The 22,809-nt window shown below is 34.1% G+C and overlaps 1 protein-coding gene across 2 annotated transcripts in view; it reads left to right on the forward strand.

Moving 5' to 3' along the window:
* The window catches only part of LOC145666605 (calcium/calmodulin-dependent protein kinase type IV-like), a 326,462-nt gene that overhangs the window by 69,795 nt on the left and 233,858 nt on the right, over positions 1-22,809 (forward strand). Inside the window, exon 2 of one of the 2 annotated variants that reach the window (XM_081734012.1) lies at positions 15,804-16,056. The exons of the other annotated variant lie outside the window; for it this stretch is intronic. Coding sequence (XP_081590138.1) covers positions 16,010-16,056 — 47 coding nt within the window. The 5' untranslated portion in view covers positions 15,804-16,009. The remainder of the gene's footprint in view (positions 1-15,803; positions 16,057-22,809) is intronic. 2 annotated transcript variants of the gene reach the window in all.

Here is a 22,809-nt window from a genome sequence, read left to right on the forward strand (position 1 = left end):
CTACATTCTTTAAACAACAAACTTCCAGAAAGTAAGCAAGACGGAAAAGATATTAAGCTCATATAACAGGTCATGACAGGTGAGCAACCGAAGGAGCTGAAGTTGAGGGAAGAACAAAGAAAATCGGAGATTCTAAGAAGTGAATAGTAATCCACCTATTTACTCTTAAACGGCCTTTCCGAGATTCTAAATACAATGGTTAGTTATGAGTATCTATGTTAGTATAGATTAGTGGTTTCCAAGTAATGTGTCGCACAGTCCCATAGAATGTCGCTAAATTTTACAATTTAAAAATCATGAAGCATTTAATATTAGTTACAAACAAATTTTGAGACAGATTGAATCAGTCAACGTTTCAGTGGCAGCAGCATTGCTCAGTACTAAATACGGTCACTATTGATTACTTTATAATTTCACTATTAAAATCTATATCATTATTAATGATAAATCTAACAAGAGCATCGCGGTTTCGTACACGTAATGTATGTCACTAGTGTAAAAAGATTGGGAACCAATGTTATAAACTATAATGATGCATAGGGTGTAAAACAAATGAGAGCTATTCACAAGTCCCTCTTACTTGTCAATAAGATTGCTTGCAATGCCCATGAAACAAGGAATAAGATTTTCTCGTCCCATTCTGTAAATGTACCTTGTGTTTACAAAATTTATGCCTGGTTATTTTTTCTTAATTCCATCTAGAAGTTATCATAAATCTTCCGTGTCACAAAAGGTCCACAAAGGGTGTGATATACCAACATTCAAACCATGTTTATTTTTGGAGTGTATTTTGTAATGACTTGAGTATCTTTAAACTTTGATAAATGGTGTTCTTTATATTCGTACAACCACTTCACTAATTAATAGTTTCCATGGTATGAATCAAATAACATTAAAGCAGTATTTGAGATCTAAGACGTGGGTGAAGTAGTGTTGCTAAGGAGACTCGAGGAATTTTTAGACTTGTCCCGAATTTGAAAAGTATATCAGCTCTAGTTTCGTGGACAATAGACATTACTTGCAGGACAAAGAGTTGAGGCTGTTTCGTCACTATTTTAATTTTCTGTCTGTAGGTAGCGTAAAAGTCAATAGGAACAAAACCTGCACTAGTAAATTGAAAGACAAACATGATTTAGGTCTACATTGATTGAAGCCATTATAGGATTAATTTATATCACTACTTGATCAGCCGAAATCAGCACGATGATGATTTACAATATAAGCATCATATGCAATGTACATTGTTATGACTGAACACAGAAAATAGAAATGTTTCAATGTTATGCTATTAATCTTTTTTAAATTTTAACTAGTTCAGTTCATCTTTAAACATAAACATTTTGTTTAAAAAGAGGAAAAATATTACTGCGTACCCGCATTATACAGTGTAAACTAATGATTACAACACACCCGACAGTAATCAATATGTAATTTTCCAAATGACTACTGGTAACTGACTTGTATTACGAAACAAGACTTGTTATTTATTATGGATGAAGTCAAAGGACATAAATAAGGTGGAAGACATTTTTGTTGTTCAAGTTAAAAAAAAAAATGCTAGTAAACCATTGTGACATCTATAATAAATATGTAACGTCTGGAATGCTACGCATAGGCTTTTGTAAGGTTAATGCGTAGTTTCACGAATATGTGGGGATGTTTTTGTTTGTTTGTTTGTTCTTGGTGTAGAGCAATGTAATATTGATTATTGTAAAGTTATGACTCGAGAGCGAAAGCATCAATATAAAAGTTGCCACGTCTCCATATGGTTGCAGCGTATCTTCTACGACATTGATATGCATATATATATATATATATATATATATATATATATATATATATATATATATATATATATATATATATATATATATATTGCACTGGTGCACGTGCAACCCCCTTCCTTGTATCTAAAATTATGTACATTATCTAAAATGAGAAGCTAGCAGTGAAAATAACAACACTTTCCGAAACTCTGCCGTTATGTTTCCGTTTGGAACTTTAAAGAAAGCGGAGTGTTGCAAAAGTAATAGTTTAAGTCAATTTTTTGTAGGTCGAAAGATTCACCAAGCAAAACAATATAACAGAGCTGTCCAAATGGCGGCCCGCGGGCCGCATCCGGCCCGCCAAACCATTTTCTGCGGCCCACAAAGCTCTCACGACATACGAATGTTATTACTGATAATATTTTCATCTATGTTCATTCTTTTCATGTTTCCACTCTTCTTCCAAAATAAGGCATCCATTTAGCGCTTCTGTACAGCAAAAAGGCCCGGACATACAAGGCAACACTGGAGTCGGTAATGTAGCTATAGGCAAGGCATCGTTGCTGAAAGGAACGAATACTTCAATTAACCAAACCAAACCAACCATACTAATTCACCATGAAAATTGTGAAGAATCGCTTCAAAAGCGGTCTTGGAGGTTCTTCTCTTTTACATCTTCTGCGGCTCGCAAGAACAGGATTGGATGTAGATATTCCAATCCTTGTAAACTCTCCTAGTCACCCTCATTTATTACATTAAATGTAATATTTCAAATACATTTTTATATTTTTCTTTTGTAGTGTATTATTATTATTATTATTATTATTATTATTATTATTATTATTATTATTATTATTATTATTATTAGCTGCGGCCCTCCACCTTACTAATAAAGACGGTTATGGCCCTCAGGCTCATTATAATTGGACACCACTGCAATATAACATTTTTTAAGTAGGGAAGGAAATAAAAGCCAAGAGGAGATGACTTTTTTTTTTCTGTATGCCATTTGCGACCCTTTTTAAAATGCTCTTTCCATTCTATGCATCAGCGTTGTCAAGGGTAAATAATTGTCACGTCATTTGAAGAGTTTCAGTGTGATTGGTTATTTTAGTAGTTATTGACGCACCCCGGTAAGAAAATTCTAGATACGGCCTTGTGTATATATATATATGCAGGAGCACTCTCCTCACTGGTTACATTTCTAGGCTTGAAAATATCTTTGATTGTGCTTTCGTTGTATTTAGACTTGCCACATTTCTCAAGCATCGAACCGTGACATTGTTAATGCCAATATATTTTATCAAAAATTCTTGTGATAAATTCTCAACTGAACAAAACACATGCACAATAAAAATTCATAGTGCATGTTTTTTTTTTTTTCAAATTCCAATATAAGATGTATTCTTGCACACTACTCAGAATTCAAACAAATTTACATTGCATGAATATTAGTATGCACAAAGGCAGTATTTCGATTTGTAGTAGACCTACCAAATAATAATAATTACAGCAACCCACATTATGCTTTATTTTTTGTTTAATTATGCTTTATTTTTTCCAAATTATGCTTTATTGTTAATTTCAACCATTGTTTTATTAATCGTGTATAATGTTTAATATTTACTATACATTAAATATTCTAAATATCTTTATCTATTCATTAACTTTTTATGCAAAGAGTTTCTTTCATATTTGATGAACTTTGTATTTAATTTACTGTAAGGAGGTATGATTTACACGAGTCAGTTTTTTTTATCACGTGTGCGCCTTAGAGGCGCATATATACAGAAAGGGAAAGTAAAAGATGCCACCATAAAAATACAGAAAGTGCTCAAGTTCAAGAGGTCCACATAGTATAGTGTAAAGTTCTTGTGCACTTTTTGTACATTTCGAATCATCATTCATAACTGCACAGTTACACTTAAAAGAAAACTATTGTTTATTCATTATTGGCAGGAAGTTTTCTTCTTTTCTATTTTTCTTTTCTCCATTTCAAAGGATTACACCGAAAAGTTTACAAAAATAAAAATAAGCTTTTCATTGTTGCATTGTTATGTTCTCAAAGATTCTGAATTGTAAATACAGGTTTTAAAAAATATTAATATAGTATGTGAAACTTATAGTTAAACAGAATTTTCCAAGAATTGTGTTATATATTTTAAATTATGTTTTATGCTTTATTTTCTAAAATTATGCTTTATTATGCTTTTAAAATTAGTTTCTTCAGGACCCTTAGACAACCACAACCATGTTCAAGGTACTAATCATATGTGTAAAATGTCATTATGCTTTTATGCTTTTGGGTTGCCCTAATAATAATAATACAGAAATCAGTTTAAGGTATTTTAGTCAAAATTTGCTTTTCCAGTAGTCAAAGTTAGGTGTTTTAAGTTCTCAAGTAGTTCAATTTTTATCAAGATTTGTTTCTGCTGAAATTATATATGTATATATAATAACAATAGATATTTAGTACGACAACATTTATCTAGTAACTAATTTAAATCCGCAAAATAGAAAGGAAGAACTACTAGTTATTATTCAGGCTTTATACTTTTTTCACTTGAATGAACCTTTCTCAAAAAATCACATATTGTTCTTTATGTCATCAAAGAATTCACTGCAAGTCATTGCCAAGTTCATTTTGCAGAGCATTGGTCCTCGCACTGTTAACTTTTCCATTTATCTTCTCAATGGAAAAGTCGCTAGAAGTTGTTGAAATGACTTTGCGACAAGAAACTACAAATCTCCGTCTGACCGGGATTAAACACGAAACCTGCTGGAACGCCGGGACAACCCTCAAAACCGGACAGTCCCGGTCAAACCGAGACGTCTGGCAAGCCTAGTTGTATACCAAAATATATTTTTGTCATACAGTATATTCTATACTAGCAAATGTCTCCATGTGTTGCTGTGGGTACTAATAACTTGCGTGTTTCCTTCTGCACCTTTCTATAGAATTAGTCTGAGCTCGAAGTCTCGTACGAAATTCGAACGCTTCGTACAGTTATCTTAGTAAATCTTCCTTATTCCTTTTTCTTCTATTCTAATTTAAAAATCTAAAAACGCTGAAGCACATGTATAGTTATTTTAAAGTGAAAATCAAAATACTAAATTTCATGTCTCTAATCCTAAGAACTTTCAAGATATGGACATCTTACTATAATCATTGAAACTTCCACCCCATTTTCTTCCCATCTCTTTTGTTTACTTCTAGGTCGAATATATATTTAAAAATCCTGAACATCGTAGTTAATTATTTTAATTTAAGTATCAAATTTCATGCCGTAAGGGACTCCAAAACATAAACATCTTATTATAACAATTTTTTCAATTCCCCTTTCACCTCTACATTTGGAAAGTTTTTCCTTAGTGTTATGTTACTTAACAGGTCCTACACTGAGAAAACTGATTGGGTTGAAACGTGACCACGTGATGTGGTTAAAAGTTTTGAAACCAAATTGGGTTGTTTGGAAACAATGGGTGGTCACTTGCAACCCAACTGCATTAACCGTTGGGTCAACAAAATGACTACATGTCACTGTAGAGTATTTTCAACCAACACTTGGGTCATATCTGGTTAACGGAAAGTGTCATGATGCGTGAAACATAGTCTAAAAAATGCTGAATTTCGTGCACAATTTAGTACTACAAACAATTAAACACATGTTTGTTATTTACTGTATATTTCGTCGAAATTATACAGAGTTAAAGGCCTATCTTGACAGAGCACGATTACTATAGCAACGTTACCCAAGCGGAAGGCTACAGACAAAGAAAATAGCGCCGAAAATTAAAAAAAAAGACGGTATATATTGCATCAGAGCCACAATGCATGAATAGCAGTGCTGTAATCTTTTTTCCCTATCTATTATTCTTATGTTCTAGCACATAAGAACAACATATGGCGTAAATGTTAATCGTCTAACTGTTGTCAGACTATTCAAAAGCTCAATAACGATTATTGTGACAAGTACAGAAACCATAGAACGTTATTTGTTGCTTGGCACAAATGCCAAATATACTGCAAAAGATTTGAAACAACTTCTTGCTGCCTGTGAGCAACGCAAATACTCACACCAGTAAGTAGTTATTTCTGATATGTTCGGAAAGCAATATACTCGGTGCTGAATAAAAACCTAAATAACACGTCAAAGTAATAATCATTTTGTGTTGTGTAGGGTTGGGTCCTCTTTGTAACCAATTGACGGTTTAACATTAACCACATGTTGTGTTAAATCTCGAAACAGTTAATGACCTAGGCTTTTTTTTAAAACTCATTATTTAATCGTTTTAACTCCACCGTGGTCAATTTTACCTCTTTGTTAGGTTACTTGCACTCCGTTCCTTCTTCAAGCGACTCTACAATGTGATCATTTCTTACCCCACGCTTGTTCACCTTTAACTACACGTTTGATCAAACGCATAACCGAGTTAATGAAATTTACACTCTGTTGGGTCATATAACACCAAGTTGGGTTAAACGTATCAACCGGTTATGCGATTTCACACCAATCGGGTTGTTGGGTTAGACTCCTATATTTAACTACAAGTTGGGTTGAATTTATTTCATCCCAATTTAACTAAACGCATTATTTAACTAACCTTATTTGGGTCGGAGCAGTTTTTAGCCATCTGGTTGGGTTAAAGTATACACCAATAGGATCAATTTCAATCCAATCATTTTTCTCAGTGTATATATTGTCCAAATTTTGAGTTTCTAGCTTAAGCAGTTTGGCTTAGGCGTTGACCAGTCAGTTAGGATTTATTCTTTTATATAAAGAAATTAAAAAATAGCCGTTTAAGGTAATTATTATTATTATTATTTTAATTGTTAATAACTTCAACGGAACTTTCTTTTTTTGACTACCAAAAATATACATTTTAGTCTTCAGGACCAAACACTGTATTCAGTTTAGCTTACTAATTTGGACTTAATATTGCATAAGACTTCCCAGAATCCTAATTTAAGATCTCCTGACTTCAGGTACGTATCCACGAAAGTCTACCGGGTGCGGATCCCCAAAACTTCCTAATTCAACGTACACTTTACACTTTCTCAATGAAACGATGCTTGTTTTAACAGGGAAATGATTGATATAGCATAGAAATTTGATTTTTTTTGTGTGTGTGTGTGTTAGTGTGTGTTAGTGTGTGTAAATATAAGTGGAAGTATGTTACAATTACTTATTGTCTTTTCGGATGAGAAGACTCGTTCAATACTATTTTCGCTCCACCTCCTTCTTGTATGACTTAGGGGCGAGAAAAACTAAATTACTTCGAAAATCAGTGTAAGGAAAGGATTCTCCACTCACACTTCTTTGTGAGTAGAAAAAAGGAGTAGACCCTAGTATGGCGAGGTACGAGCTATAAAAATTCGCAAATAGTGTGAAATACGTTTCTCTGTAAACAAGATAACTTTTTACCTATGGCAGCTAGGGTTCTCACATTTGGTATATGGGTACCTTAGATCGATACCGAGATCCAATAACCGAACCAGCCATCTGGGATCAGTCTCAAGGTCAAAAGGTCAAATTATTGAAAAATTTTCTAAAATCTGTAAAAAGAGACCTATACGTTATAGTAGAAAGGGTATGTGTAAGCAGATGACGCATACTTAAATGCACAAAATACACATACGCATCGGTCACATTGAAGAGTAGGAAAATTATTTTTTCTAGGACATCACTATTTATGCTCGAAAAGTTTTTTATTTAGTGAAAAATATTACTAATGGTTTACAATAATATAAAGACAATGAATGATTTTCAAGTTAACAAATATTATTTACATTCACTAAGGAATATAAAAACATCACGCTAACAGTTGTATCGTACCACTACAAACTTGTGTCATTATTTGGACACGATACTCATACATCTGGTCATCATTTAGTGAGAAAGGTATTTCGTGACCAGTAACTACAAAAGTTGCGCTTCCCCAAATGACAATGTATTTCACAATCTATTGCGTTATATTGCCATCTATGTTTGTATAACAGCTCACTGAGTTGAGTGACAGGTATTCCAGATCTTGCTCTGTGATACAATTTGTGAATTAGTTGCTTTAATCTTTTGATGCGTGTGTTATCTGCCATACCATACGAGTCGATTGTTCCAACTCTATCATGTCATTGATCCTAAAAACCTAAATAAAAGTGTCGATCATCAGCATAAGGGAAGAAGATGAACTGTGACTGGAGAATCCTTTCATCACAATATTAATGTATATCACCGTACTCGAATGTCGAAACATTGTACAGCTTCATCATCTGTTTCGTTCTCTGACACAAAAGAACTCGATATTTTGATGATGATTATATGTTGTATTCATGGGAAATTTAATTTGATGTCCAGAGAAATAGTTGTACCAAGAAGGAGTTGTTTGATTTTGGAGAGAACAAGAGATCCAAGTGATAGAGAGATGAGATTTTGAAACCACACTCATACCTCCTGCTATGATTTCAATGGGGTTTGAATCTATAATAGAGATCACGCCATCCTCGTTCCACGAGCGCCTAGTATATAGACATAGTGGTTTTGTACTATTGGACACCCCCAAAACTTGTAGTATTGGACACCCCTCCCAACAAAAAATTCTGAGTGAGCGCCTGCCTGACATATTAACATTTTGTTACGTATCCTGTAGCTGACATTCTTCATGAAATTTTGCTCACGTTACTTCTACGTTTCTCATATTGTAATAATGAATTCTTTAGTTGAAAATCTCCAGGAAGCAGTCCTTTAAAGTGAAGGGAAAAGTTTAATGATAATATTAAATAGAATAGGAAAGTAGGGAATAACAATTTTATTGAGTTTAATTAGCAAACAATGGGATGCACTGGTTGTGGTCATCAATTTGCAGTGATGTACCACTGGGGCGTCATTTAAGGTGGTCAGGAGGTAATTGCCTTTCTCTAAGTTTGAGGAAAACATGCTTTTTAATAAATTGCATACTAATAAAATAATAAAATACGAGAAATTATTATGTCGGGGTGGACTATGCTGCCCATCCCTTCTTTCAAAACCTGAATGGCGCTACTAATGTGCCTTCTTCATGAATTTGTCTCCCAAGCCATGAGATGGTTGAAAACTGTCAACACCGAGTCAAAAAGTAATACTTCGTCATAATACAATTTTTCTGCAGCTGGTTTTCTTTTTAAATACGTCAAGAACGCTCACTAAATATATATGAGGAACTCTGAAATAAAAATATAATTTTTTAAAGTGCATTTTCACGAAATTTCAAGTAAACGCACAAGTGGAAAACCTGTTCATTTTCCCGAAAGCTTCAGTGAATTTCGTCAATAGCTTGACTATCCATTAACATGAATTATGGCAATATAAACTAATAAGGAAGAAATCCATACGAATAAAATAGCCATCAAATTGTAGTTGACGTAGACTTTTTTTTCTGTAACAGCCATTCAACATATTCAAAACTGGTAGAACATAAGTGCTTTTGACACCGCCTTACGACCTGCAGTTTCACAGGTTGGCGGGCGGTAAAGTTGTACCTAGCTTTCCTTCTGCGCGTCGTCCGCATCTCGAATTCCAAATCCACTGCAGGGGATCGATATACTGATACGATGGTTAGCTTTTGTTTGATCCGCTAGCTAAACACCCTTCTTTTTATTTTATTTTATTTTATTCTTTTTAGCAAATACCATATAACCACTATAAAGTCGGTTAGTATGATATATATATACACAAATTCTCTTTTTCATCGTCTTTCATAATCGCTTCATTTTCTAAAAAATAATTCTTTTTTAAAATGCTAAAGGTTTTTGTTATCAAAGAGAATTTTTAGTTTGATCTTCCCAGCTACCTTCTTCCCAATACATTATGTATTTTGCTAATGAAGAATACAAAAACTAATAAACACTGCTAAAAACAGTAAAAAGAAGTTTAGTTGATTCCATGTTTGGGATATTCTTAGGGGCATTTTGCATTAAGACAAGCTACATATCCTTGTATAATAGGCAACCAACATATCTTTGCTACTATAGAGGTTGCATAAAAGCAAGGAAATATTATAGATATTAAATGGGGTAAGCATAACCACCGTTAAATGAAATGAATAAGATGAAATGCAATATTTAAGTTTTACGTCCCACGTTTGTCAGTTAGGCTAAAGGAAACGGTGATGGTGAGAAATGAATGAAATGGTGGAATGAAGAAAGTGGGAGGAAACGGGAAAACTCCGAGAAAATCCACGCACACGGTGTTTGTCCACTACAAAGCTTACTTGGCACGAGCTGGAATTGAACCAAGGACCCCCTCTACCACTGAGCTACCACCTCTCGTTGTGCATGTTAACAGATTGAGTCAATTATCAAACGTGTCCGAGAGAATATACTAACTGTATATTGCAATAATAATAATAATAATAATAATAATAATAATAATAATAATAATAATAATAATAATAATAATAATAATAACTTTTTTCAATAGTTATCTTGTGGAGTAACGGACAGAGAAACAGACTCCAAATCCTCTGCATCATAGAAAAACAAAGAGGAGGCCACCCTAGCTGAATTAGCTTCTTCCTTTCATTTCGCTTCTTTTCAGAAATTGAGTGGTTATTAAATGACCTCTTCTCATTTTCTAATAATTATAATCTGTAACCATAGTTGATACATTCGTAATGTGTTTAGTGAAGGCCATCCACAACATTATTACTATAAGTTTTTGGGGTCAGATTTTGAATTTTTATTTTTCATTTAAGACTTTATTTGTTAGCACGATTCTTATTGGTATCAGAAACAAAAAGGAAGTGAAGAAATTTGGATGACAAAACCAAATGTTTCTTTATTGCTTTTATTAAGTTTTAAGGTTTAGCATTATAAGAAGTAGAAGTAGAAGTCCAGTTCTTATGTACAGTAAGCGACAAAAGTTCTTTCTGTGTGATGAAATTAGTTTCGTAAGTAACTTCACAATGGAAGGACAATTTGAGTACAGTTTTTCAATAGATTAAAAAAAATTAATTTTCTGTATATTCGAGCAATACCACTGTTATGCACAAAATTAATGCTACAAAACGCGAAGAACTTTTGTCGCTAACTGTACATGATATTACTAACCTCAATTACCAATATCGCTCCAATTCAATTTCGTTGTTCCCTTTCGTTGTATATGCTTTTTGAACTTTTGAAGAAAGAAACTAGCAACCCTAAATCTGTTCTAGGTGTCTTAGTGGTTCCATGCTAGGTAAATTATCTAATTAGTACTGCCTTTGCCCAGAACACTCACACAACCAAGGCAAGTTTATGTTACCTGTCTTGCACGTCTTTTTAAAATATACTTTTATTCAACTTCTCTACAGGCTTATAATTAATCCGTTAAAAAATAGTGATTAAATTGTTCAATTAGAAATTGTTACTTTTTTAATTTAATCAGTTCAAATTTCTATGAGTTAACTTTTAATTAATAATCATCGTTATTCGTTACTTTTTTTTTTTTTTTCAAAAGCAATGTGAAATTGATATTCTGCAAGGATATAACAGTCATCAGGACCGGATCCAGGATTGTCTGAGGGGGGAGGGTGCACCAATAACAACCAAAATAACCAATCACACTGAAACTCTTCAAACTGACATGTGACAATATTATTTACCCCTGACAACACTGATGCATAGAACGGAGGGTTGCAAGTATTATACAGGAAAAAATATTCTCTCCTTCTGGGTTGTTTTCTTCCCTACTTGACAATGTTATATTGTTTTGCTTGGTGAATCCTTTTCCTTATACTTTTAGAAAATCGACTTAAACTTTTGTTTTGCAAAGTTCTGCTTTCTTTTAAGCCCCACACGGAAATATGATGGCAGAAAGTTTCGGAAAGTGTTGCTATTTTTACTGCTAGCTTCTCATTTTAGATAGTGTATATTTACAACGAAGGGGGTGGGGGCGAAGGAATGCACGTGCACCTTTGCACCATCTAAATCCGGCCCTGACAGTCATGATATAAACTAATCACTGTTATGGATTTTATTTCTATATATAAACATTAACTTTTAATAATAATAGTTTTCTGATATCCTGAACTTTATTTATAGTAGGCCTACTATTAATTTTAATTTTAACTGTTACTTGTTTCTGGCAATAATTTTTTAGTTTAATGAATTATTTTTTCTCAGCCTTAATTTTTAAGCTTAATCCGTTAAAAATTTCATTAATTTTTCGAACTACATTTTTGTATTTGTCTCGATCAACTTTTGGGATATTTTTATTTATTTATTTATTTATTTATTATTTTTAACTAGTTCTCCTGATCTCATTTTCCTTACATTTTGATTACATTCTGAGAACAATTAAATATTTCGTCAATTTCTTTCCAGAATTTTGCTGACGTTAGCTATTCTTCCGAAAATCTTGCTCAAGTTAGATACACCAAAATTAAGATTTTTGGAACTTTAATAACTCGGAAACTCAGAACGTATGTACGAATGATTCTTAGGTTGTTTTAGAGTATATCTCTTTGAGCACAGAGACTATACGTATAATACATGGACTTATCCCTTGAAGTGAGATCCGAACCAGGTCGTTAGGCAACTCAAAAGCATAGAAAGCATAATAGCAATTTAGACATATGGTTGGTACCTTGAACATGGTTGTGGTGGTCTACGGGTTCAGAAGAAACAAATTTCAAAAGCATTATAAAGCATAATTTTAAAAAAATAAAGCATAAAGTATAATTTCAAATATATACCATAATTCTTGGAAAATTATATTTAATTGCAAATTTAACATACTGTATTAATATTTTTTAAAACCAATATTTACAGTGCAAAATCATTGAAAACATAACAATGCAACAATGAAAAGCTTATTTTCATTTCTGTAAATTTTTCGATGTAATACTTTGATGTGGAGAAAAGAAAAAAGGAAAAGAAGAAAATGAACAACAATGAATAGTACATAAGAATTCCATATTCTATTGTTATGTGTAGCTTTGGAACTTGAGCACTTTCTGTACTTTTTGGTGGCATCTTTTACTTTCCCTTTCTGTATATATGCACCTCTAAGGCACACACAAGTGATAGGAAAAACTGACTCGAGCAAAGCATATTTCTTTACAGTGCGTTAAGTAGAAAGTTCATTAAATATGAAAGAAACTGGTTGCATAAAATATTAACAAATAGATCAAGATATTTATAATATTTAATATATAGTAAATATTATACATCATACACGATTAATGTAAAACAATGATTGAAATTAGCAATAAAGCATAATAAAGCATAATATGGAAAAAATAAAGCATAATTAAACAAAAAATAAAGCATAATTAAACAAAAAATAAAGCATAATGTGGGTTGCTCTACAGATCATACATAGCATAAAGACTTCCCTTGTATGTCTGTCCCAGGATACCAACATGTTCATTGGACAACCTATTTTTACTAGTAGACGTCCCGTCACATCCTTATGTCTGCTTATGTCCTAGTAAAGGCACTTCTTGTTGGACATTATGGGATCTTTGGGGGATAATCTCAGAACAACTTTTGAACATCAAAAGATTGTCCCGTGATAGGAACATCCTATTGAAATTCAAGGGAAATCCAGTGGATATTTCATTATCCTTAAAGTTTCCTTGAATGTTCCGTAACAGATATGAGATTTGTAAGACATCCCCTGAGCATGTTATGTTATGGAATGATCTGCTACCGGGAATCGAACGGAGTCTCCAGGGTTTACGTTGCGTAGCTGATTATGTTGTTGAGAGAAAACTCTTGTAAATGATCGTTTTTCAAACAGTTCTAATCTTTGTAACACAATGTTAGTAGCACTAATGTAGTTTTAATCTCTCTCATGTGGCTGACACCAGCATTCGTAATCATAAACTGAGTTTATGACCTCACATGATCCTTCATCACTCTCATAAATTTAACTTTTAATACACTGAGGAAAAAATGTAGGTGGCGTACTTAAAAAGGTAGGTTACACGTGTAATTCCTGTAGTTTTTGGACTTAACTTACAGCAGACGTTTAACTGAAAACGCATATTTTATAATACTTTGTGAATAAGTGTTCCATCTATACGTACTTTCCGTAGGAAACAATATAGGCAGTCAGGATCTCACATATAAATGGACGTATATAACATATAGCTGAGGAATGTAACATAAGTATATGCATGTGATATACGGAAAACTGTTAGATGTCAGCAGGCACGCAACTAGAGGGGGACCAGGGGGCCTGCCCCCCTAAACTTTTCATGGCCCCTCCAGACCTCAATACAAAATGCTATTATTAATACAAAAATCACAATTTAGATATTTGTAAGAGAATTTTTAATGACTTGGCTCCCCTATCTTATTCATGGCCCCTCCCAAACTTCTGTGTCTGGTTGCGGGTCTGGACGTCAGACATCCTGCAACGGCATGATGTAAAGTTTAAGGACCGTGCCTATGTAGCATACAGATAACGTATGCTCCATACTGATTTCTGTAGTAAGCAAGAGGATGCCGTATATTTGTACAATATACCGCTATCCGGAGAATGGAATAGTGTATATCCATCGTTCGTACAGTAAACTGTATCATTAATTTGAGTTTTACCCGTGTTTCTTAGTGTCGAATAGTCCAAAACAGAGTATAACTACTGTATATGTGTTAACTAAGATCACGCTATGGAAGTAATATTTTATATATGTCATTCTCGTGATTAAAAATAAAACTCTAAAAGATAGAACAATAATAAAAACCTACCCTTACAATCTAATTATTCACCTTAAGTATTATTAAATTCCTGTTATGATTTTAATTGATGGCATACATCCCACTTTTATAATCTTTTCTGTCATTTTATCAGTTTATATACAGGGTGTTATTATCAGAGTTACAACAAAGTGTAAGAGGAAATGAAATGAAATCTTTGATTTTTACCTCCCGCGGTTTTGTCGGTTAGGCTAAAGGAGAAAAGTGTAAGAGGAGAAACCATCTCCAAATATGATGTTTTCAATCTAAAGTGAAAAAATTTTTAAAAATCAGATTAGCCGTTTGGTTTGTACACTCTTTATGCGCTCAATGTTAAATGAAAATGCAACATATTGCCATTTACCTATAATCCACAACATAAAGTAAATGGGAGCATGTTTGAAACTGGGGTTGGCTATGGACACGTTAGTGTAAAAGACAGTCTCAACATTCACTTGCGTTGTGGGTCCAGGCAAATGGCAACGTTGCATTTTCATTTAATATTGGGTGCATAAAGAGTGTGCACCCCAAACGCCTCGTCCGATTAAAAAAAAAAAAAATCTTAACTTTAGATTGAAAACATCATATTTGGAGATGGTTTCGCCTGTTGCATTTTGTTGGAACGCTGCTAATAAGAGTTTTATCATATGTCAGGGGACTTTTGAGACACCATTTATATATATATTAATGTTTTCCAAATGGGCAGTAGTGTAGTTTCGAAGTTCCATCTGAAGGTCTCGTAGTTTTTGTTTTACAATAAGTTTCAACATTCCAATAGTTATACTTTTTTCCTACAAGCTGGGATGTTAAAATTTTAATGCTATAAATTAAATTGCGAAGCATATTTAGGACTTCAGTTTTTAAGTCAAGACAAAAACAGTATAATTGATACAGATTGTTTTTTTTTTTTCCAGATTTGTCAATCATTTTTATTTAAACATTCTTTAGTTTGTTCTCCTCCTTTTCTATTTTTTCTTCAATATCATTCGACAACAAGAATATAGGAATCCTTCTCTGCTGTAAATGAAATTCCTCTTCTATTTCAATGAGATCATCGTAGATATCATTCACATCCACTTGTGTTGATTTGATTATTCCTATTTTACCCTTCTGGTTTTTTTATGAGATATTTCTGGTTTAACGTGAACGTTTTTATCTGCTTCTACATCAATATCATAATCATAATCTATATAACTTCTCCCCTTCTGTGTCTTTTTCGTACACGTGTCAGGTCTTTCTTTTTTTTGGAATTTCCGTTTTTTTTATCTAATTTTCTTGCGTTTGAGTAGCTTTTCTAAAAAATATTAGCCAATAACGTAGGTTTCTCGTCTTTGCAGGAGTGAAGACTAGAGGATACGTTAGAGGAATTCACACAACCTTTAGGTGTATCTTTGCTAGCAACCGAAATTACGTTAGCTTCAACACTGGAAAGCTTTGTGTCAGAAGAGTTGCGGCGTTCATAAGAAGTTCCAGTTATGTTGTGGTTTAACGCTAAACTCTGGGAAATATTTTCCTCTTCTTTGGCTACTTTTGGAATAAACGAATGAATCAACAATTGTTCAGGTGTTCCTTCGATGTTGTTATCCAATGGTATGTGTTTGTCGCAGTCGGCCTTCCGCTTGATAGTTTGCTCAAATTCCAAACTCCTCTTACTTGGCGAACAGACGAAGCAAGCTAAGCAGCTGTCAGATGCTGATCTACGAATGAAATTTTCTCTGTTTTAACATTTTGCTCACAAATATCTAATGTAGTAGGGGACAATTTTCGGATCTTCATTTTGGTAACTGGATATATGACTTAATCCGGTACATGATTACTTAATACATTCGATTGACACAAATTTGTTAACCTTCAATAAGCTATAACTTCAACAACTTCTTTGAGAAAGGCATTGAATGATTCATTGGGAAACATCATTGTGAAAATTCAAAGAAATATTATTTTTTTATATGCACGATGTAGAACCTTTTGAATATTTATACATGTATTGTTTAAACGTGCAGAACAATAGTTTGTTACAAATTATTAAAAATTATATCATAATACCAGTTAGTTTCTGAAAATACAAAAAAACAAATATTACAAGGAACTTAATAAATCTATCGGTAAATAAATAAATATTCCATAACTAAGATTATAAAATTACTAATGAACATATTAGGTTTCTCTTACTATCCTAAGTTCTTAATATTAAAACATGTATGGACACACTATTTCATAATATACAGGGTGTCTCAAAAGTCCCCTGATATAGGGTAACTCTGTTATTATCAGAGCTACAACAAAATGTCAGAGGAAAAAACGTCTCCAAATATGATGATTTCAATCTAAAGTGAAAGATTTTTTTTTTAATCGGATGAGCCGTTTGGACTGTACTCCCTTTATGCGCCTAATGCTAAATGTAACGTTGACACTTATCTGGACTCACAACATGAGTGATAGAAGTTACCGTCTTTTACGCTAACGTATTGATGGCCAGCCCCCATTTCAAACAGTAACTTCATTCCCTAATGTTGTGGGTTTATGTAAATGGCAACGTTGCATTTTCATTTAACATTGGGCGCATAAAGATGTACAGGCCAAACGGGTCATCCGACTTAAAAATTCCTCACTTTTAGACTGAAAACATCATATTTGGGAACGGTTTCTCTTACATTTTGTTGTAACCCTGATAATAACAGTTACCCTATGTCAGGGGACTTTTGAGACACCCTATATATACCATGACCATTTATTTGAAACCTCTTAGATAACATTGATATATATATATATATATATATATATATATATATATATATATATATATATATATATATATATTTATATATATATATATATATATATATATATATATTTATATATATATATATATATATATATATATATATATATTTATATATATATATATATATATATATATATATATATAAGTCCTTTACGTTGGACCAACTAAACAACAGTAAAATCCTCTTTGAGAAAAAAAAAACTTTCTTCCATTCTGAAGAATGATTTAGGAAGTGCTTTTCATATTATGATTTAGGCTAATTAATAAGTAGCGAAATGACAAGATAAAAAAACTAAAATGTTAAAACGTTTTTTTATTCAGACTGCATTGAAAAATAATTCTGTAATATCGTAATAAAAGCACGAGACGCTCAGAGAGGAATTTATTCAATTAAATGAATAAATGGGCATTCTCGTAGTTTTATTTTTAGGCATGTAACTAATAATTTTATGGAGTATGAACATTTTTATTGTATAGTGATCATTTAACTAATATTAATATCTTTTTAATACGGCAGCACATTATTTCTGCAAATATCAATGTATCAGGCGCTAAAGAATGCATTAAAATTTGAAAATTGATAAGAAAAATACTTTTAAAAAATTCACCTCCGTCTTTTGAAAGTAAATCATTAAAATTTATTGGAAATCTTAAAACACAATAGAAAGTTTAAAATAAGACAATATTTCACTACTTTTTGTTTCAACTAACTTGACATCAAGCCAAAACGAACTTTCTCCCCACCATACTCTTGCTTAAAATCGACGGAAGATAACGTAGAAAGAATTATATTTCATAACAGTAACATATTTTTAACGACTTGATTACGTTCAACTATATTAGTGAGATTGGTAATACATCTTATGTAATGCGTGATTAAACAGTTTAATAAGGGAAGGATGGTTAATAGATAGAACGCGGTCTACCATAGTCGACTAGCGGATCGTGAGAGGGTCCCTACGGTGGTCTGTTCGTGCATTATCGTTTTATTGCTCATGCGTACGCTCGAGCAGTGTTCGCAAAGCGTTTTTATTGCTCATGCATACGCTTGGAATACGCTGATTATGTATTTAAATGTGGACGGCTAATCACAGTGTGCTGCAAACGCGAAAGCAATAAAAACGCGCAGGAAACGTCTGCTGGAGCGTATTTGGTGCGTTTCGGAACAATAGACCGCCTGCTGTTTCAAAGATATCTAAAAGAAATCTAAAAGAAGGGGAGGTGAAAGGAAAGACGTGTTGCCAGGCAAGGGAATTTTTAGCGTGAAACAGCTTCTTGGAAGATGCTTTGTGCAGAGTATTGGAACTCTGTTATCACAGACCCAGTCCTGGCAAGAAAGACTTGGAAACCCTGACTGGCTCACAGTATGATTTATAATTCTGGCGAAAGTAAAATTACCGAGTAGCGGCCTAGGTCGCATTCGCTGCGGAGGTTAACGCATCAAAAACGCGTTCTCGAATAGCCTACCCTTAGTATAAATGGCATAACCCTAGGACTAAAACTCGTAAATAACATCCTATATTCTGTAATTATAAGTATTGTAAGTAGACCGCACATCTATGGTTCGATATCAGGCACATATAATCTTTGTCGCTTACAGCACTGTATCCAATATTTTCTTGATGTTTATTTCATTTCTTCTCATTTCCATTCCACCAATTCTTTCATAATCATACAGGCTCATTGCTCACTCGTCTCCTTTAGTCTAAAGAGCATAATCGTGGGACGTTCAATTGAAGATTTCATTTTGCATTTTGCAAATTGAATTGACTATTGATTGGTCATTTTGCAATCGAAGTTTGTACGATAGTATAGAGATGCCAAAACGAGCCTGAAGGACCAATGACAATTGCAAGAGTTGGAAATAGTAAGAGACTTAATGTTCCCATACGGTAATTTCATGCTGCAATCCAAATACACTCTTATGTATATAATATCATAGAACATTAGCGTGATTAACGGTGAAACATCGACACTATATGCCTTCAATAAAAGCTAAATTTCCAGATTAATGGAAATGACTCATGTTAAATTACAAGTATGTTTACTAATGTTACTTACTTTGTATTAGTTCATAGTTTGATTTGAGGTTTAACGTTCCTTTTTAGCAAAGAAATTACGAGATTTGGACCTACAGGTTAACGTGAAATCCGAACCACATGAGCTCCCACGAAGGTTCATTGGTATCGTTGTAAGAAGTGACAAACAGAATATCACCAATCACAGAAAACATTAACGTACGTATATTACTTCTGAAATGTCTTGTATTACAATAGTTTCCATACTTTTAGAACTTGCTTATTATTCAAACAGAATTTCTGTATTGAATCCAGGCATACTTTCAAGGCTAATATTTCTAATCGAAGTGCATCAAGTGTCCCTCTCCCTTTCCGAACACACTTCAGTTAAAAAAAAAAAGCGTTACTTATCAAGGATGGCACACGACAAGGTAACTCTGTATTATTTAATCAAGTATTTTTTATGATAACATCACGGAGAAACTGATGAACCATTTGAAATAAACTTTTGGAATATAATCATAATTACGTGCTTCAAACTAAATTCTTGTCATGTCACTTCGATTGAAATGCAAATCCTAAGGGGGGGTTCAAAATTTGTCAAAAATTTATTTCAGGAGACACTCAATTTAGGGAGATGAAATCCACTTTACAAACTCCTCCATAAAAATAAGCATAAAGATGCCCCAGCTGTTTCGAAAATTCTGCTTTTAATGGAAAAACTTCCTACTTTTTTTTTTTTTTTTTTTTTTTTTTTGCAAAATGTAAATAGATGTTATCTCTATCATTTTCATGAGAAAAATGACCGAGTTTATCTAGACCCCCCTCTACCATGTTCCATTTTTGGATCAAAAGATCCAATATATTTCAATCAAAAATTTTCTTGTACGCTTTATATCTGGAGAACTACATATAGTATAGCCAAACCCAAACTACCACTTGGGGGCACGGTGGCTCAGTGGTAGAGCGTTCACCTCCGGTGCTTGGGGTCCCGGGTTCGATTCCAGCTCGCGCCGTGTGGATTTTGTGGTGGACAAACACCGTGCTCGTGGGTTTTCTCGGGGTTCTCCCGTTTCCTCCCACTTTCTTAATTCCACCATTTCATTCATTTCTCATCATCACCGTCCCCTTTAGCCTAACCGGCATAAGCGTGGGACGTAAAACTAAAGATTTCATTTCATTTTTTCAAACTACCACTTAACTCAGTATGATATGTTTATTCCGTAGAAATTGCGAAAACTGTACTTAGGGACCATTCAAAAATATTGTGGCCCGTGATCCAAAAACTAATTATTGGCTAAGATTGCACTCTTTTGATGCACTTTTTTTCGGATCATTCCAAAAATTATTGACCAAGATCGCAATCTTTTAATTCTTCATTCCTGAAATTCTTGTTCTATTATCTGTCCACCCTTACCTCTGAACCGAGATAAACGACATTATTCGTATCTTTCTATACGAAAATAGATCCAGGACGGACTTCTGGGGGCGTGGGTTGTAATACTGCTACTTACGAGGGAACCTATCCAAGTGTAACTCTGACTTCGAGTCGAGACTATGGCCGTTAGATATCTTGTTCCAAAAGAACATAACACGAAAAGGGATACATCCTCGATAGCAACCGTTGCGGAAATATATGCGTGAAAAGTTAGAAATTGAGCTCCATACTATACATTACAAAGTCAGATTCCGGGTTAAATTTTTCGGGGGAGCACAGCACCTTTTGAATGAAAAATTTGTGTTCCCGGGGCACTTGCAGGGTCCTAGGCGGGGTCCAACTCAAAATTTGCAAATGGAACCGGGGGTCAAATAGCATATTGTATGAAAGCTATTGTTAAATAAAAGAAGATAGAACAAATCTCAACTCTCTACGATAACCCTGTGCAACCGGGCAACTGGTCAAAATGTCAATACAACCTACATCAGAAAATCTATGGCCACGCTTCTAAATCCGTTAAGTTGCGACAATAACAAAACATAAAAACACGTTTGAAAGTGCAAGGTATTGAAGTAAAGCAAATTGCTGCAGTCTCTCACAGAGTCGCACAACAGACCTTATCCAAGTATAAGTGTGACGTCGAATGACCAATGGATCATAGAATAACCATGACCATTGGATTTCGTGTCCTAGAAGAGAAAGGATACATTGTCAATCGTAATCGTCGTGGAGGGTGAGAAGGTCAAAAGGCAACGTTATATGCTTCGCGCATCGGGGCCCAAATTCACAGATTGCAGTGTGAAATTTCTATCGGGGGATTTGCTGAACGAGAAACATAATGTTAAAGATGAAAAGGAGTAACCTTGAAACTGTGAGACAACTTGGAGAGGAGTGGGGTTGGAGAAAACTGGAATAATGGTGCAGAAATAAAATATATCGGAGGGTGCTTTTAAGAGAGAGACTCTGCAGCAATTTGCTTTACTTCAATACTTTGCACTTTCAAACCTAAATAGATTAATCTATTGTTTGAGCCTCGAGAAGAACACATATTTTTGCATAGTAATGGAAGTTGTTTTGAAAAGATGATGAAACATATTAAAAACAAGAGTTACTTTAGTAAGCAACGACCTTCATATGGTCAAACAGCCTGCATTCTCATATCTCATACGATCAGAAAAGTGTCGAGGCTTTCGCTATGTTGAAAGTGACTGGGTTTCTTATTTTAAATGGTACTTAAAATAACACTTCTTCAAAGGCCAATGGACATATTTTCTCATGAATATACAAATTCAAAGCTTATCATTTTAAAGTTTATTTCAAAATTCGTGTTACGGATACCAAATTTCTCATGCGCTGATTTGACAGCTAAAAGACGTGTTACGCTGAAGACTCCGAGACCTCGTTTACGTCCAACAGTGCAATTAAATAGCTATGAATGCAAAAAAAAAAAAAAAAAAAAAATGTTTATTGTTAATCAATATATATATACAGATGGTGATAAGAAAAATGGAAACACCTGAACGAAATTGCAACTTACCAGATTAATATGGTGTCAGGCCACCTTTCGCCTTCAGAACAGCCTTGATGCGACATGGGATGGAGGCATAGAGGTTGTGAATGGTAGCGAGTGGAATTTTACACCATTCCTCGTGCAGGGCATCGGCCAGTTCTGTGAGAGAGGATGGAGGTGGAAATCGTCGCCGGAGTCGTGTTTCCAAGACGGACCACAGATGTTCAATTATGTTGAGATCTGGGGATTGGGCGAGCCAGGGGAGGTGTTGAATTTCATCCCGATGTTCCTCAAACCACGCTGCAACAACGCCAGCTGTGTGAATGGGTGCATTGTCATCCTGGAAGATGGCGTCATTGCCCGGGAACAACATCCGGATCATAGGATGCAAGTGGTCTCCTAAAATTACGACATAATCGTTGGCAGTGATTCGTCCGCTAAGTGTGACCACAGGACCCAATGAAAACCATGATATGGCGGTCCACAGCATCACCGAGCAGCCGCCATGTTTCACAGTTAGGCGGAGACACTGCAGATCATAAGCTTCTTTGGGCGTTCTCCACACATAAACACGGCCGTGGTTGGGAATAGG

Source organism: Thermobia domestica, chromosome 12, assembly GCF_964235325.1.
Source record: "Thermobia domestica chromosome 12, izTheDome1.hap1.1, whole genome shotgun sequence".
In the NCBI taxonomy this organism is placed as follows: domain Eukaryota; kingdom Metazoa; phylum Arthropoda; class Insecta; order Zygentoma; family Lepismatidae; genus Thermobia; species Thermobia domestica.